Source organism: Phalacrocorax aristotelis, chromosome 1 (genome assembly GCF_949628215.1).
Source record: "Phalacrocorax aristotelis chromosome 1, bGulAri2.1, whole genome shotgun sequence".
Lineage (NCBI taxonomy): Eukaryota > Metazoa > Chordata > Aves > Suliformes > Phalacrocoracidae > Phalacrocorax > Phalacrocorax aristotelis.
The window spans coordinates 120,827,337-120,846,077 of NC_134276.1; the positions used below are offsets into that span (position 1 = coordinate 120,827,337).

General features: G+C 42.2%; 1 protein-coding gene across 6 annotated transcripts; it reads right to left on the bottom strand.

The window, feature by feature from the left end:
- Positions 1 to 6,427: 6,427 nt before the first annotated feature.
- On the bottom strand, positions 6,428 to 17,526 carry C1H3orf52 (chromosome 1 C3orf52 homolog). 6 transcript variants are annotated; one of them, XR_012662329.1, is made up of 8 exons: positions 17,385 to 17,522; positions 16,324 to 16,541; positions 13,231 to 13,354; positions 12,533 to 12,666; positions 11,630 to 11,700; positions 9,575 to 9,774; positions 8,523 to 8,596; positions 6,428 to 6,684 (listed from the first exon to the last, which is right to left on the bottom strand). XR_012662329.1 is itself a non-coding variant. In XM_075103718.1 (7 exons), coding segments are annotated over exons 2-7 (699 nt in total). In that variant the 5' UTR covers positions 16,492 to 16,563; positions 17,385 to 17,526; the 3' UTR covers positions 7,289 to 8,594. The 6 variants fall into 6 exon arrangements, 2 of the variants coding, with proteins under 2 accessions (XP_074959819.1, XP_074959809.1); XR_012662331.1 differs by having other exon boundaries at positions 6,432 to 6,684; positions 16,324 to 16,563; positions 17,385 to 17,526; XR_012662330.1 differs by lacking the exon at positions 6,428 to 6,684 and adding an exon at positions 7,289 to 7,651 and having other exon boundaries at positions 16,324 to 16,563; positions 17,385 to 17,526.
- Positions 17,527 to 18,741: the final 1,215 nt, after the last annotated feature.

Sequence of the window (18,741 nt, forward strand, 5' to 3'; positions counted from 1 at the left end):
CACAGCTGGGCCTGCAGGCTTGCCAACTTCCGAACCACAGTAGGGGAGCACCTGCTCTGCAAGGCAGCTGTGCTACACCCCTGCTTCATCCCCTGCAAATGAGGCAGAGGGCTGCAGGAGGAAGGGGGCTGCCAGCATGGCACGCCCCACGTTTGGTCACTTGCCAGCCCTGTTCCCCATATACAAGGCACAGTTTAGGACTTTTTCTAAACATGTCAGTATGAGGTGTTCTCCTAATAAAGCGGTTTCTGCATATTAAATATGTCAGTAGGAAAGACTCACATAGCAGCCACATCACATGTGTTCACGTGAATCATGAGGTCTTGGTTTCGATTCAGACTGCTATCTTTTCCATCAGGGGGTAAAACCATTCATGTAGGGATGATATAACACTTGTACCACTTTCACAACTTGAATTATTTGCTTAGGGAGGAACAGCTTTTTGTTAGTCCTGTATATTGGCACTGTCATGGCAGTGTCAAGGCAGCACAATAATGTTTTAAAATGCTGCAAGTTCTCTGAGATGACATCTTTAACACAATATTGAAAGACTGACAACTCTCTGAAATTTTACAGGAGCAACCAATAGTTTGATCAACCTGGTAACAAGAACCAACTAGGCAGCTAAAAATAAAGCTGTGAGAAAGGATGATGCAAAAAACAGCCCCCTGCCATTTAGATGCTCATGGGACAGAGAGCCAAATTTCCAGAAAAGCCCAAGCCTGCTAAACCCACGTGCACAAACACTCCGTGCACACATGGGCATGTGGCACATCATGTAGTGCCTCTGCACCCCAGTGCCCAGCCAGAGATCCCAGGCAGAATTAAGGCTGCATTGGTCATAAAGCTGAAATACAGTCAAAGAGCAAGCAAGCAAGAACAGCCATTTCTAAGACAGGCATGTAAAACTGGTTTCAGTTAATTTAAAAAAAAACAAAACCAAACCAAAAAAACCCCAACAAGGTTACACATCTAGATTTTATTAAGGTTGATGAGCAGTGCTGCATGACGTAAGTGTGTGTGAAACTAGAGAAAAGATAAATCTTGAAAAGCAGTCAGATTTATTTAGCCCTCAGAAAGCCAACCCTTTCCCCAACTAATGTCACACTTGCTCATGCTTTTGCACAACCTGTGCTCAGTCTGTAGCTAAGTCTGAGTAAATCCTGTGCTGCAGAAAGTCCTGTGTCCTGTCACTGCACCAAAGAATGACAATCACAAGTGTTTTCTTTCTCTTTCCCCAGCACAGACCTACAGCCATCCACCAAGTACCGTCAAGGTAATGACTAAAAGTGAATGGTTCTGCTGCCCTCCAGGGCAATTGAGTTGAAAACATCCATGTGCCAGAAAAAGACCTTGTCCCCCACATTCCCACAGGACAGACAAAAACTCATAATCAGGATATTAGCTTGGGATGCAGAAAAACATCAGTTTAAGACTACGTACATAAACTATAACAATGACATGCAGCCCCACACTCGGGCAGCCGGTGGCCAAACAGACCGCAGCACTCACTTGTCATTTCAGAGGCCGAGTGTAATTCTGCCTGGCCCAAATTGGGCAATTCAAGGGGCTGTACCTTGTGATCATGTCCTAGATGAGTGACCCCAGAACTGGGCAATTTATGGTTGTGGGGGTGCTTCTCTCTCCTCCTCCTTTCCTTCTCCCCCCAGGTTTCTGTTAGTAAGCATAAACTTTCTTGCCTATAGTTCTGTCAAAACTGGCATGTTTCCACAAAAATGTTTCCGTTTCAGCATGACGTCTTTTAATAAAAAGCCATTTAACTGGATTATTGCCAACTAGATTTAGTAATAAAAGAAGTCTTCCGTTGAAAGACAAAGGTAGATTTAATACTTGGAGGCTTAAAAGGTCTTGGTTAATCTTTCCATTGTGAAAAAAATAGCAGATATGTCAAAAAAAGGCTAAGTCTCTGCTCTAACAGGATAAAGTTTCCCTTTCCACTGTCCCACTGACTCTAGAAGAAGGAAGAAAAGCCTCAAAATATGCACTGTCAGACTGAACATTTATTTTCTTAGGAGGCAGAATGCATCGAATGGTTGCACTGCAGGAGAGGACACACAGGAAAGACTGGCATGATTAACACATTGCCCAGTCCATCTTACTTCCCTGCTTTGGGGTTAGATTCAGGAGCTCAGGCAACGCACCCAAAGGTAATTTACGAGGTAACTATAGAACTTGGTGTGTGCTCTGCCTCTCTGCCCAAACTCATTGTCCTGGAGGCAAGGGGTGGCAGGGGTGAGGGAGCAGCCACTTCTCAACTGATGCACTTCACATTCTCCTGTTCGCCTTTGTGTTAATTTACTGGGATCCGAGAGGCAGTAGCTGAGTGCCTGTGGTTTGCTACCTCTGCTTTATAAATAATTGATTTTAGTAGAGGGTGAGCGAAGTTGCCTCTTGAGTCACTGATGACAAACGATCACCAGAAGCCCTATGTACCGCAGAACAAAACACTGCCATTTAGCAGCCTAACCTGGCTGGTTTTGGTTTGGTGTTTTTTGTTTTCTTCTTTTTTTTTTCAATAAAGATTACATCAGTAAAACAAAAGTTGATGCCCGGCAGATATGTGGGTGTTTAGCAGAAAGTTTTGAAGAAAGTGGGCAAGATGACAGAAAAGGGTGTGATTAAATGAGCTCATCATTTGTACATGTGAGCGTGGGGTGGGCTGTGGGGGAAGAGAAGAGCAGGGGGTGGAACTGTAATGGGGAACCTGCCAAGTAGCTGTCTAGTTTTGAGAGTTTTTGGTCCCAAGTAAAAGTCCCAGAGTGTGGTCTGAAGGCAGTCCTTGGAGGGTTGTTAGTGCAATAGGAGAGACGACTCTTCTGAGTATTAAACTCGGCCTATGAATAATGAAAGCCTCAAACAAAATCTCAGGAGTCTTCATGCTCACTCCTCCGGCATTGCCAGTGTGTGGGACAAATCACTCTGCACTTCAGTCTTCCCACTGATAAGAGAAGGTCGATATTAACAGCCTTTCAAGAGTTGTAGACTGGAAGGATTCTGGAAAATGTGGCTATAAGCATGTCTTGGGTAAACCTATGTGTTGGAAGGGACAAGAGGCACTCCCAGAGTTCACTCAGTGGATTTGGACCCAGTCAGTCATGGAAACAAAGACCCTACCGGTTCTCATTTCACTGGCACATTATGAGAAATGCTGCTGCCCTCCCAATTCTTCGCAATAGTGACTAGGGGAGGAGAGAGCCGGGCCCCTGCAGATAGGGAGGGAATTCCTCTTCTTAAGCAAGTCCACCCCGATTGCTCTGCTCTTTAAAACTTCTGGAATTTCTAAATCTCAAAATTTTATAAGGCCTCAAATCAAACCTCAGGAATTATTTTCAGTGAAGTGTCCTCAAAGTCAGGAGATCTTTCACATCAAGCAGAATCTAAGCAGTCAAAATGATTTATATAAGCTGATTCTGCAGGGATTTAGGCTCTAACAACTATTTCTCACTTCTAGGTTTGAAAAATAGAAGAGAACCCTGTGGGTTTATTAACCCATGGAGCAGAAACCTCTGTTTCACTTACAGAATATGAAAGATAGCTGCAGATATCAGCATGAACTCAACAACACCCACTTAAAATATCAGCACTACTGCAGACAATAGAAGATGACACTATAAAGCCCCTACTTTTACTGGCTTTATGACCCAGTGGGTTCAAATCAAGAGCATCAGGGCAAAGAAATTTTTAAATTCTGACTCTGAGTGCTTAATTATTTCACATCGTCCCTTGATTTAGTGAGTCATCCTGCTAGTTATTCAGATGCACGATCAGTCACAATCCATTAGCAAACACCTTCAAGAGGCAGAGAGGGACAAGTCTAAACAGAGATGGGAAGGTATTTACTCACACAATCTTACTTCCTCCTTCATTAATGGCTCTTCCTTCTTCTCCCTCTGTTCCCAAGGAAAGCGTTAGACAATGACTGCCAAGGAGGGGGTTAGCCATCACTGCATCTCCCATGAGGCCAGGGCCCCTTCCAGGACAGTGTGTCTCCTGCACAGACACATGCGCACGCGCACACACACACACACACACACACACGCTTGGGGTCTCAGTTGACTCCCACACCCTACAGTTTCTCTGACAGCTGGCCACAACTCCCTTGACCTTCCCTTTATTCCCCTACTTTCCTATGCTTTTTGCTCTGCAAATCACCCTGATCCCTCCCTTTAGTTCCCCCCGTAAATATCCCATAATAAGTCTTATGTAAACCCCAAATGCCCTCCCCTCACAGGTATCAATAATATGTCCCATACCTTTATTAAATCCCCCTCTGCCCCCAGCTGCAAGGCGATCTTGAGAGTTGCTCCCATTCACTCATTGGGTAGATGTCACCCTGGGACCACCAGGATGATGGCTGTCCTGGGACAGGCCTGGGGAGACCTGGGGCAAGGGATGATTTGGGTTCACCCACCTGCCTTTGTGCCACTGTACTCCCTCATGTGTGTGGTGATGAGCTGTTCACTACATAACCTATCCCTAAGCGCTATCGACCACAGAACGAGAGTCAGGCCTTCACCTTCCATCCACACCAGGTGTGCATGTGTTGCTGGGTGCTGCTGGTGTCCAGCCACAGCCTGTACAGTAAGGAAACAACTGTGGATTTACAAACCCTTCTCAGTCCTATGTATGTAGGTGGACACCACTGCATGAGCACACAGGCTTTGCCAGATTTGTTCACACTGCAAACTTCGTCAGGGTACAACCGCATTGAAACTTGTCTCTCTCTTTTTCTCCCCTTTCTCAGGAACATTTTTCCAAAAAAGGTTCTATGAATTCCAGTGAACTGTGGTACTCTACCATCAGACACAATGGAAACCATGAAGCCTCTGTGATTAACACCAATAACGAGATAGAATACACACTTGTCAACGTGCCCAAGCAGAAGGAAAATATTGCCGGCACTGGAGAGCAGAGTGAATATGATTATGTCCTGATAACTTAGAAAGGGACACTTTCTGATCCCAAGGCACTATTTTATTTGAATGTTTAAGCCACCACTATTCAGCCTTGCTAATCACCCTACCTCTGCTGTCAGGTCTTCAAACAAACTCCTCTGTCATGTTACTGAGCTTACTCATTAGGAAACATCCGCCAGTCATTTCCACTGACAAAAATCTGCCCATGTGAAGGTGATCACAGAAAGAGACATGGATAGGGTACAGGACTCAACAATTAAACCAGGAGGAATCAGTAACAGCTGCCATTGTAAGACAATGATACTCTACAGAAAAATAGGTGAAAATACAGAAAAATAGGTGAAAAATAGGTGAAGCACCTGAGGCTGCACATTTTTCTGGAATTTTCCAGTACTTCTGTTTTTTTAAAAAGGGGTCTTACAGAACCACTGATAGACATCTCCAAAATTAATTACACGCCTTCTTATTGGGGTTTTTGTTTGCCTGGGGAGGGGGGTGTTGTTTTTCAAATGAAAGCACAGACCCTGTGTTAGGTGCACTTAGTCTTTTCCAAAGTTTCTCTGGCCTGCTTGATATATACCGTTATATAATGTAAAATTTAGATGAATAACTCATTTCTCAAATTGCTCCCCATCTTTTATGTAATATTACTTATCTTAGAGTGTGGCCTTAATGAAGTTGGAATTAAATAAAAACGCAACAAACTGCATGCAAAACAAAAAGTCCAGCCACTTAGAAGACTATGAAACAGGCAGTAACTGCACACCTCTCAGTAGAAGATTCCCAGGTGTTGCCTCCATGACACAATGGTTCCAGCTCGAGTCTCAGGTTTGTGTCTCTGCCGTGCCAGAACCTAACCTCCCCATAGCCCACTGCCCCTCTGCAAGCAGGGATGCAGTGTAAGCACCACACCTAAGTGCTCATGCACTGAAACCAGTTATTCAACAGTTCACCAGAGCTTGTAAAGTGATTATGTGCCTGTGTTCTTGCTTAAGCATGTTTTTTTCTCCCTCCATTTTTGTAATAAAACAATTTGGAAGAAAATATTGAACAGCTTTCCTGGTTTTAAATCTTCCTTTGTATGCGACTGCTGGCTGCAGCCCTGGCTTTACAGTGTATGCCTTTGTGATGCCCACCTGCAGTTTCGGTGCTGGGGGCAGCCCCATGGGTGAATGGTTGCATGCAACAGTGGACAGACACACTGCCAGCCCGGTGCAGGCAGCACTCTGCAGGTACCGCTGCAGTGACAGGCAGCCGAATCTGCCCAAAATTCGTACTGGCTGCTGTGGCTACACAGATGACTGCCTGCCATGGGATTTTAATGGGCTGGTTGTACACTCCACAAGCTGAATTACCAGAACTATCTCATCCTTTTTATCAGTGTCTCAGTTGCCTCAGTCGTTGGAGTATTACCCACATTCCATCTACTGAAACGAACCTTAGGCGTTCACACAAAAAAACAAACTTGATGAAATAATTTGTTTCCACAATGCTCTGTCCCTAATGCATGAGGTGATAATTTACTTAGTTATTTTCTTTTACATGATCAATTTACCTCAAAGATATAAAACCAGAACCCACTTTTTGTCATTTTTTGACATTTCCTTCAACGAGGGTTCAAAGCTTGACTGGAGGTAGGCTGTAAAGTCGGACACTTTCTGCTGAATATCACAACACCTTGCTAGAACTCCACCTCCTTCTTCCCTGTGAATTGCTGGTATAAAGGTACTGGGGCTGAGGAGGATGGCTGGAAAAAAGAAATAAAAGAATGCTTGGCTCCTTTTTTCTGTTGGTTCTTAATGCGGATAGGGGTATCACCATAAAGAACCATAATCATGGTATTATTTTTTGGTTCTTAGAAACAGAATCAAGATAAAGAAGTGTTTAAGGGCAGGTTCAGTTTTCTTAGTAAATAAGATCAAGCAGCATCTGAAAGGCAAATTATTTCTTTGCTTCTAGTATTTTCATAGCCTGCTGCTTTTGGCACAAACCATACAAACCATGAATTTTATCCTTCCCCAATGTAAGAATCAGAAGGAATATGTCTTCTAGTTGTATGCTGCGTAGAACATGGCATCAAGAGAACTTATGGTTCTCACAGCCAACGCTACATCTTACAAATCAATATGGGGTCAGAATTAGCCACAAATATGAGACCCATGTGGACTACTAATTTGGTCGAGGCTGTTAGCCAAGCCCAGTTAAAACTCAAACAACAACAGAGAGAGGTGTGGGTGTACAGCTCTGTCAGACAGACACTTTGTACAGGTCTTGACATTTAGAATTCTGATGGTTCCTTTGCAACTCAAACAGCTGAATGACTGGTGCTGCTGCAGAATGAAAACAATCACTTTAAGAGTAAAAATAAATAATTTAATGCACAGTAAAATTGTCAGATTACTCCTTAAATAAACCAGTAATATTAGAAAAAGAGAAACACAATTTCCCATAATAAATTTTGCACAATATAAAAGCTTTCTTAAAATAAATTTGTCTGTCCAACAGTACTAACATTTATACTGGCTATAAACAAATGACAGGAAGCTATACCTCACTAACATGGTAGTGAATCCATTCCGTTCCGCATAAAGTTAATGCTTAATTTTCAATTTTCATGTTATAGCCACTTACTGGCTGTAACTGTCATGACACGCTGGCCTATATGGTCTGTTTCAGTACCTTCCTCTTGGCATTGGTCCATCTCATCTGATCTCCTGTCAACAAGAAGAACTATTTGCTGCCTTATTAAGGCAAATATCTTTCATCTGCTCATTTTTATCCCCACCCACCGCTGGGACAGGGACTATAATTAAGGGTATAGACTAGTTTCTTCTTGAATTTACAAATGTGGGTCAAGTAGATGTCTATTCATTAATACCAGCAGCTAGTTATTAAAGCACACATCTAATTTGACCCTTGAAAGATTCCTGTGGCATTCAGATGTGTTACTGAACAAGACACGTTTCTTCCTGATGTTTCTTTCTTCATTTCTATTTCACATTACAGAAGAAAAAAATAAAGCAGATACCACCCTACCCAGGAAGACTGTAGGGTGAACAAGGGAATGATGAGAGTTGAAGCTCGCTTAAACTAGTGCGAAGGTCTTGCACGTAATTAAAGAAAATAGAGAAGGTATTTAAGTTTTCAGGCTGTTTTATGAGGAAAGAGCAACGGGAAACATGGCATGTAAGGTTAACAGGGAGAAAAGGTAACTGACATGAGCATGGGTGGAAGTGAGCGTTAAGGATGTAGTTGTGCAGATAATTTTGGATAAACCAAAAGAAGAAGAAAGGAGCCATGTGCAAGACTGCTTTCAAAGCTTGTGCAGGGAATCCAGATTGGATCGTTAGGCAAGGAAAAGCAGAAGTTTCAAAGTCAGCAGAGCATGCATCAGACAAGATGTGATTTTCACGGGAGTGAAATGGGTTATTGAGACATCAGGACAACATAAAGAAGGAGGTAGCGGTGTTTTAGGAGTACAACACTGTTATAAATATACCACATTTTCCAGTTACAATAATGCATCATGGACAATATTTACAGGACGTCTTTGGAAGTGTTTCTACTTAATGAATAGCTCCCTACCCTGGGATTACTAATAGGTGGGAGAAGCCCATCTCTTCTAGGTGGTGAGGAAGATGAGTCTTTCCATCATTTCTCTGAAAGTTAAAACAGTACATTATTAAAATTAAAATGAAACCCTAGTTAGATATTTCAGCACATTCTTTCCTCTCTCTTTTTCATTGCATTTTCTATTAAACCTGTCAATGTATAAGGACAAAATGATACTGGGAATTGGAACTCATGGCTTGTTGCTCTCTTGCCCCTTGATAAAAGTACCAAGAAAAATCAGTTTGAGTTAATCACACATCTCACTTAGGTACACTATACGGTGATGTGTTAGCCTAGGATTATTCTGAAAGTATGTAGGTGTGGCTCAGTAAGTTGGGGATGAGGGGAAGCAGCTCCATGCATTGTTTTCAGTAAAGCTGCAAAGCTCATAGGACTTTTATACTGACATTTCAATCAAGACAAATCTAAATGCATTGGAATCACTACCTACTTACTGGGAGTCACTGGAATCGTTACCTAGAAAAACTGGAAGGATGAACAATTGGTTCCTTTAAAAGGTACCTCTGTGAATAATAAATTTTGCCAAAAAACTCTGAAAAGACAAAAATCAGGAGGCTTTTTTCATCCCTGATTGTGAAAAAAAATCACTTATCCTGTTTTACTTGGATTAAAATTTGTTTTATAGACATTCAAAGATGAATATACAATAAGGAGAAACATTTTAAAATATTTGTCTCCCCATTATGGTACACACACACATGAGGAGACTTTCTTTGTACACCTAAAATGTAAGATGAGATCTGAGAAGTTTGGTTGGAGTCTGTAGTTAACCAGTCTCATCACTACTCCCTTTCTCATCAGAGGACCAAACAGAGAATCCTATGTTATAAGCCAAGTATAGCAAGACTTTCTTGAAAATGGTATATTTTACTTTTTTTTAAATACTGTTGTGCAAAATATGTTTACTAACAAATCTCAACATCTTTCCATAAAAATTTCCCTCCTTTCAAGAAAATACTTCTTCTCTTTGTAAAGAAACAGTCTCTGTAATGTAAAATACTTACATGTTAATGTGAGAGAATTTGGGTCAAGCTTTAACCTGTTGCATTCAGATGTCCCAGGATTAGAAGTATCATCTTCATCATAAATATTTTGACGTAAAACGTTCCTTATAAAATCTGGGTTCATTGTGTTTTCCATAAAGCCCTCTGTTGATGGTGGTACAGAAAACTCTAGCTGATAAAATACAGTGGAGCTTTCATTACTGAAAAACAAAGTCAGGTATGAATGCCTTCAAGTCCCCACTGGACCTTTTGTTTTTTGAGTAGACTGACTTTTTGTATCAGTGTTGGCATGGAATTTTTTAAACTTGTTCTAAAGAAAAGCATCATAAAAGAAAACTGCCATCAAAGATTCCAGTTTCCTCTTCCCCCTGCCTTCTCAGAGCAGCTCTTGACATTAAGAGAAACTGGGCACATGCCTGAAGCCAACCTGAGACGTGCTTTCAAATGCACAAATGGCAACGGGACATGTGTCCTAATGGGGTGAAGTTTTCAGGACTTGTGCTTCACAAGTACATAACGATAAGAGGTGCTGAGATATCTCATGCATAGGTTAGCTGAGAACCTGCAGAGAGCTTTGCTCTCCTGATAGCAGTACCTGGGGCCACCCAGCTGTGCTCCTAACTCAGCTCTGGAGTGGATTACGCAAAACACCAAACTGAGGTCCACCTCTGGAGATTTCAGTGTTTGCGGTCTACCAAATACACTGACTACAATTTGACAGTTACATTTTGTACTCACAGAATTTAAAATACCAAAAAAGTAGTTGGATGGAGGAAAAGAAAAGGAGACACAGACAGAGAGAGACACACACACACACTAAGAGGCAGGGAGAGGCACAGAGAGAGATATCAATCAGCTAGTCAATACGTATGCAGAACTACAGCTTTGTACCTGATGGTCTAAATCACAATTTTAACCTGTAAGGTTAAGGAGCTACAGCTCACTCACTGAACAGAGCCAGGATGCCCAAGGCTGGCAGTGCAGGGGAGCACATTCCCCAAAGTGTCCTCAGGACTGCCCCTTGCCATAGACCAAGGGGGTTCTTCCTCTGTCCTTGTTCTCTCAAGGGACTTGGGACTTTGCAAATCTATTTCCCTTTATTTTCTCCTGTCTTTCTAATCCCTTTTGCAACAGTACTTTTTCAGAAGTCCTTGGGGAAGTTCTCTGACCGCCTTCTCTTGCCTCTCTGCTATCTCTCCATGGCAGGACCATGCTACAGCTGATCTTTTCAGTCCCACTTTTCCCCCTGCTGCTCAGCCTCCTTCCTGTTGTAAATCTGTAGTATCTCCATAGGTGAAAACTTTACAGTCTCAAACACAGTAAACTCCTTTGCCTTCCTCCAGTGCCAGTTTCTGCCAAGAGTAATATCCACTCTCTGTTCCAGCTTGAAGCTTTCTGTTGCCTCTGCAAGGCAGGCCTGGATGTTTTTCCCCTTCCCTCCTCTGACTCCACCTGTGGTGGCTGAGCTTCTTTATGTGTGTCTCCCATCCAGGCTAGCCTAGCTTCCACTCTGCCACCTGCTCCTGTTCCACCAGTCTCTCCAACATGCTGCTGCTTTGAAATTTGCTCCTGTTGTCCAAAATAAAGTGAGGGGGAAAAGTGGTCCAAACAAACCAGCAATACAATATTACTCTTTTGGCTCTCAAGACTTGTACGTCCCTGTTGCATTCAGCTCTTTTGGGAACAAAGCAGTTCTCCCCTCCCCATAGACCCTGTTTTATTTATTTAAGGCTATTTAAGCCATGTCAATCTCAAATGGTTCCAGCAGCTAATTTTAAATATCCTGGAATATGTTTATTAAGGGCTGCACTTAAAAACAAAGACAACAGAGGTGATACTTAACAGCAACAAAACATTACTGTCATTATACAGTATTAGAAGCACTTGCCATTTACACCAGAGGATTCTTTGAGTAGTTTTCACTACCTATACATGTAACTTTCCCCCAGACAACCTATTTTTCATAGATTTAAATGGGCTGCATATTTATTTAGGCACATGTATGTCTCTTCAAAAGCCTGGAATTTGCAGATTTTAGTGATAGAAACTGCTTACCTGAAATAAACCACCTGAGCTGACCTAAAGTAGCGTCCTAGAGCTGGAGATGAACTGTAGACATCTGTTAACTTGGAGAGAAAAAGGAGAAAAAAAGAAAAAGTATTTCTTCTATTCACTCTCTTTTTTCCCCATAAAAGAAAATATGTTGAATCACTCTTATGGGTGTTTTAAGGGGCATAAATACAGGTGATGACAGTCAAATATCGCAAGTATCTGCCCTGGAAAATGTACACAATCCCTGTAAGCTTCACAGACAAGTTAATCTGTGTGTTGGAGTGATTACTATATTACCTTAACACTATGGAGGCATTGAGTATGTGCTCATGTTGCCATGTGCAATTTATGTTGTTTGGCTTGGGTTTTTCTTAGTAACAAAAAGCCCTTCTACTCCTGCTTGGTAAAGGGAAGGGTCTCTCTACTGAGACTCCCTTTCCACAGTAGGTCTAAATCAGATGGCTCAATGGAAATGGCAGCTATAAACCCAGGCTGTCATCTTGTATGTCCAGAAGAATGCAACACACAGGGTTTTTAGCTATCACTGGGTTTAGATGACCTTCACAGGCCTTGCCTAGCCTAAATTATTCAATGATTCCATGAAAAAGGTGAAGACTATATCCCAACCATTACTCAAATTTGGGGGAACAAAAAATCAGGTGCTTTTTTTTTTTTTTAAATCAATATAGGCTGCTCGTGTGCTTAAAAGCAGACAATTCTTTTTTCTAGATCAGGGCTTAAAATTATACTATTAAAGTATACTAGAGAAAGTACAACTCAGAATTTTTTGTGGACTTGCAAATGACTGAGTTTCTACCCAGAGAAACAGAAACTTCCTAAAAAGGAAAACACAGAATTTTTGTGACAAGCAGAATCAGCTTTGCCAAGAACCAAATCAACACGTACCCTTTTAGTAATCTCTTCAGAGAAAAGGTGTGGGAGGCCACACATTAACTCCAATGTTCCTGAGAAATTGCGACAATTTCCACTATTTCGCAGTGCGTCAGGATCCCAATAGTCATCCTCATCTGTGTAAACATCTAATATTCAAAAGGAGGTGGAAAGGGGAGAAAGAAGATCCAGTTAGTAGAAGTATGGAAAAAACCCCTCAGCTTTCTCCAGGGTGGCTTCCTCACAAATTCCCTAGGTAATGACTGACTGGGAATGACAGAAAGAAAGTGCAAGTCACCTGAAGAAAAGTGACAGCACATGGAGGTCAGTCACCCACCCCCACTGGTGAAAGTCAGCTGCTTTGGGAGCCTGACAGGCACTGACACAACACAAGGGGACATAAGTGATCCATTGCACTCACTGCAATGTTACAAGCATCACCCTTCCATCCTCATCCCCAACTCTGTTCTTGTAACATTTTCTCACTGAGCTACAAACTGGAATTGCCATCTGATCAGGATACAAGTTGCTTGCTACCTGCAAAAATAAAAGTGTTCACATCTACTACTCAGCACACCACCCTCTGCAGTCAGCATGCCAGTCCCTTCAGCAGTTTACAGGAGTTTAAAGGATTGTTGTGTTCAATTTGTATTATGTTAGATTGTACATATTGCACAATCTATTAGAGGATGAAACAAGAGTGAGATACTTACTAGAATAAAGAATTAGGCTGATGAGAATGACCAGGAAGAATACTAGAAAAATTGTAGTTATAACCATCCATAGTTTACACTTCCAGAAGACTACATTCCCACATGATTTCCAGTGATCACTCTCCTAGTTACAAAAGGAAGGGGCGTGTTGATTAATGAAATAAGGCAGGAAAAAATATTTAAGCAATTCTCTACTGCAACACTTCGAAACAAAAACCCCACATAAATGGAAGTGTCTCATTGGTAAGCAATGCCCTACACCAGGGGTTCCCAACCTCAAGTACTGCTGCAGGTGGGAACGTAGACCTTCAGAAGGCGAAGGATGTTCACAGGCAGGATATTACTTGAAAGAGACATATCATCCCCCTTTTGTGCTGAATTTCCAATTCCTGAAGTGCCCATAAAGCTAAAGTGCTACAAATGTGCTTTCATCGCCACCGATTTTTTTTAAATTACATAGATCTGATTCACATGTTCCACAAGCTGTCCTTTTAATGTTTGCCATCTCTCCCAACTAAATAATTTGGAGGAATTTCCCAAATCATTCACCTCTGCTACATTGATGATATCAGTCTGCATGGCTCCTGGATGCCAGCACCCAAAGCAAGTGGACTGCTATTCGTTAGATTCTATTGCATTAGCGAACACTGTAAAATAATTGAGACTTCTACAATTTACTCCCTTTTTCTTCAGAAGATTGGAAACGTGAAGACTATTTAGTACAGTTAACAAAAAGTTTATTACAAATCTCACCTGTTCTAGGAGATCACAAGGAAACTCTCTTCAAAGAAATTGTGCATGTGTGCCCATTCATATAGGAGAGAAAGGAGAGAAAGGACAATACCTGCCTTTCATTTATTTTGTAATAAGATTTAAGACCATGACAGAACTTAGCGTTTTATAAGTTACCCCAGCAGCACTAATATTTAAAAAATAAAGACTTAAGTGATGTAACAAAACAAATGAAAAACCTCCAACTGTTTTCTTCCATAGCCAGAAGACTGAAGGAAGGGCATGAATGGAGAAGAAAGTAGACTGTGCTGCCTCTTTAATTCCTCCTCCTCCTCCGCCTCCCCCTCCCCATCCACCGTAAACCCAGCTGTAAACTCCATGTCCTTTTTGACTTCAGTACCAGGTAAGGAAAGGCACATGCTGTGGGTTGTCTGGGCCACACACATGCAGGTTGGCAGGAACTAGTTGCTGGCTGGAGGCGCTAACCCACATTACCTTCCTTTACTTTTTGAACTTTCTAAGAACCCAACATAATAGAAAGCCTTTCACTGAATTTAACTGACGTCCACCAGCTGGCTTAAATCTTCTTTGGGCGTGGCAGATGAACACGGGGAGAAAACACACCCACTGAAAGATCTTACAAGAGTCATTTCTCCAGGAGAGGGGCAGAGAAAGGGAAAGTGCTCTTTGCAGACACCCCTGCAGCACACAGAAATTTGCTTTGGTGGAGAGTGGAGGACAAAGTCTGAATATGGTTTCACTTAAAGCATGCTTTAAGTGAATAAGTTGTAATAATATTTACATACATTTTTAAATTTTATTTTTAAAATGTATTAGAAAAAAGAAGCTTCAATTTAATACTTGATGTTAGCATATTATTTTGTATCTGAAAAAAGAAAAAAAATCCCAGGGACTACTGCCTAGAGTACAACTATGAAATCAGACATAGTAATGTCAGTTGAGACAGACAGTTATCAAGCCCAGGTTTCGATTGAGCCACATATTTTGGGCATTACAGAAGTGTAAATCTTAATAATGCACAGCAAACTGGCTTGATCTCAAGCAAACGTTCGGCTCCCCGACTATCCCTTACCAGCTGGGCCAACACCCTCTGGACATTGTCCATATCCATCGCAAGACTGCTGGGAGGGAGCAGCAGCAGGGAAAATCTCTCCCTGGTGGGCAGGGCAGTTCTGATTAATCTGCCACCTGAGCAGGAGGCAGAGCATGGTAATTTTCCAGCAGTCGCTATAGGATAGGAAGCCAACTGCCAGAATCAGCAGCCCAAATGAAAATTCAGTTCTGGGAAGGGGAAGGCTAAACAGAAACCTCAGGGTAAAGTTTCTCAAGCTAGCCAAGCGGATCTAAGCTCACACTTGCCTCTCCTCCACCCTCTCTCCTGTTCCTCTTTGCACCTCCCTAGAATTTGTCTGGCCCTACAGCAAGCTGTTTCAGCTTACCAGAGCGGAGGAGAAGTAACTGCCCCCCAGTATAGTAGAGTAAATGGTGGTTTTGCCTAGCCGGTGGAATGAAGCAGCCCACGGGGATGATCAGTGGGGCAGTTGCTGTTGCTCAGCCAGGAGCAGGAAAGGAGGGGAGGCATGACTAATACAGGAGAGCTCTCGGGAGGGCTCAGCCCTCCCTACAGAAAAGTAGGAAACTTTTAAACGCTGCCACAGATATTCCCTCTGCTCTTGAGTAAGTAATGAAAAACATTGTACAAAGGTCACCTGTGAGTAAATATTACTCCTCTGCCAGTATTAGTCTGTTCCATAGCTTTAAGCTAAATGCTGGGAGCTACCTCCCTCAGGACTCACATTCTGGTCTTAACTGAGGCTTTGGGACACTCTGTTCATACGAATTCATAATTGTTAGCAACTGCAAATTACTCAGAGATAAAAAGAGAGGATCCAGCATGGTCTGTTGCAGGACAGCCCTTTCTTGTTTTGGCAATGGTGTTTTCTGATTAATTTGTTCTGAAAGAAAGCCTGTTTTTAATATGGGTTTCAGCTTCCCTCCTTTCTGGTTTTGAGTCCAATTCCACTGACAGCACATGAAAAAAGAAAGCAAAACTCAGAGTACTAATTACAATTTCATTTCCTAGGTTCACAAACAGCCAAGCACCAAGGAAGAAAAAAAAAAAGCTTAGAATCCTACTCAATATTAGAATATTTCTCTGAGAAGAAGAAGAAAAGAAATATGTTTAACAGGTTTTTAGCCTCTACTTTCAAGTGAATAACCTTTCCTTCTCCCTGAAATGACAAACTAAACCACCCTTACAAGATGTTCATGCAAAGTGTCATTTCTCTGTGTGGTATTTTCCCCAACAGTAAGCATCAAAAGAGCAAGTGAAAATCCTACCTTTCTTGTTTCCGTATTTAGAGGCTTGTCACAGTCAACCTCACTTTCCTCCACATTACTTTCTTGTAATTCAATAATCTCATGCTCCTGACCAGAGCTTTGCTTTTTCATAGCTTCTGTCTCTGCACGAGGACTTCTATCTCTGAAGCAAGCACGGAGGCAACTCATTTCCTTCTGGTTTCAGCAGCAGTTATGGTCAGTAGCAGTTCTGGTTGAGGCTGGAGACGGTAACAGTGAGAGCTGGAATAGTTTTCACAGGAGTGATCTCAGAACACTGATAAATAAGGGGAATTCCTTGAAAGGACAAATAATGTCGCCTGCACTAGCGACAAGAGAAACGGGAGGTGGGGGAAGTATCGATTTGCCTAGTCGCCAAAACTACAGCCCTCAGCTGTGCAATACTAGGTTTTCCAGTTTGCCTGCCTTACTGTACCAGCCCTTGACAAGCACAAGCAGGTGACTAAACCTTCAGCAATGTTGTCATTTGCTGAGGCAATTTTGAAAGGGACCAAATTGCTTTCCCTGCTTCTGTCAGCTGAAACAATAAAATACTATTCCTGTTATCCAAACAGATGTGGTTCTGAACTGCATAAGCAGAGTAAAGTATCACATAGCTCATGGATCGGTTAGGCTGTGAAAGGAACCTATAATATCCATCAACACTTCCAGTTTTAGTCTCCCTGTACAGTCAGTAAAGCAATTAATGATACTGACCTTTGCGCAGTGAATTGTCCTCTCTCTAGCTGTTATGTAGCATTAAAAAAACATATTTAGTGCTAAAGATCCATTTATGTCTATTCACATACATTCCAACCTAAACATGAGAAGCCACTTCCATGTAAAAAAACAAAAGGATGACTCTGAAGAGAAGAGGAAGGTGGCCTTCAATTTCAACCTGTGCTCTACAGGGCATACTTTTATGAAGCAAATCATTCTGTGAGTTGAGATCTGGTCTGCAGTAGCTTTCCACATGAACTCTCCTGTGCTAGAGTCACTCATTACAACTTACAGCAGTCAGGGTCTGATTCCTCCCCCCACTGCCCCAGTATCCTCCATCCTACCTCCTCTCACTTCTCGTGTTCTGACTCCATGCTTGTGTGCCTCCTTCTTCCGCAGAGAGCACCTCTCTCCCCTCCGGATCGAAAGGGTGGGGCAGGCAGCTGTTTACTGCACTCTTGCTCACTCTCTTGTCCCAGCACAGAGAGGCTTGTGCATTAAGAGGAAAGCAAAGCCTCTTTCTCAAACTCCCTCCCCCTTGCTGGCTGAGCATCCACTCACAGCACTGCTCCTTCTTTTTCCTGTCAAATGCTGAGGATGTTTTTCCTGCCCCCAGATTTTCCCATTCTGCAACTCATCTGGCTACTGAAGCCTGGAGCATTCCCTGGGGGTTTCAGATTCCTGATGTCATGTCACAGCCATCCAGGCAAAGGTACTCCATCAAGCTGAGCGCATGGCTTGGTTTCATTCAGTGAATAAAAAGAAACACAAATTGCATTCCCCACCTTTTGGTCCTGGAGAATCCTTAAAACTCCGGAGAACTGAGGATGAAGCTGAGCAGTCGTCAAGATCAAAATGTGTGTCTGGATCCACAAGATTTCACCTGGGGCATCTTCACTAGAAAAAGCCTTTACCTATTGCTTCTCAGCACTCCTGCTGGATATGCCCTTAATTTATTTAATTTCCATTCACAGTAAAAGATGTCATTCACAGTAAAAGATCTTACTTTCCTACTGAATTTTCTGAAACCAAGCCAGTTTTTCTAAGCCAAATGAGTTAATGATTATGGATCTCACCCTGCAAAAGCCAAAGTCCTTTTATTTACCTCTGCGAAGGAGCTCCTTACAAAGTCTCAAATTTCTTTCATCTGATTGATCCGACTGCCACATTTGGTACCTTTCTTGCATACCAAGTAACTGACTGTTCTGATGCGTGGAGCTGAGAACCTCGCAGAGAAAACGGGAAGTCGAGAACTGATCTGAACATTCTGGCCTAGGCTTTTATCTAAAACAGAACAGCAGGAAAACAGTTTTCTTCTGTAGTGAAGACATCTCTGGTTTCAATATAAGGAAAAGAAACTTGTGCCCTTAAAAGAGCACTTCAGTAAAACGGGTAGGTTAGGTTCAGCTTTACAAAAAGAGGAAACTCTAAGGTAGAAATGTAGTTCTAATTGCACCTGGGAATTAGAGTTTCAGAGCCACAATCAAATGAATAAAACATAGCCACTTGCATTTTTAGCACATGTTTATTAAAAAGGAAGATGTGGATGACTGACTAGCCTTCAAAGATACTAAACCCCCTAAAATGTAGGCTTTGAATATAGCTTATGTAGGAAGTTTGACACAAGTATCACGGAGCTGGGGGGAACGCCCAACACTAACGCAAGAAAGGAAGGAAAAGCAGTATCAGTGTTTGTTAGAC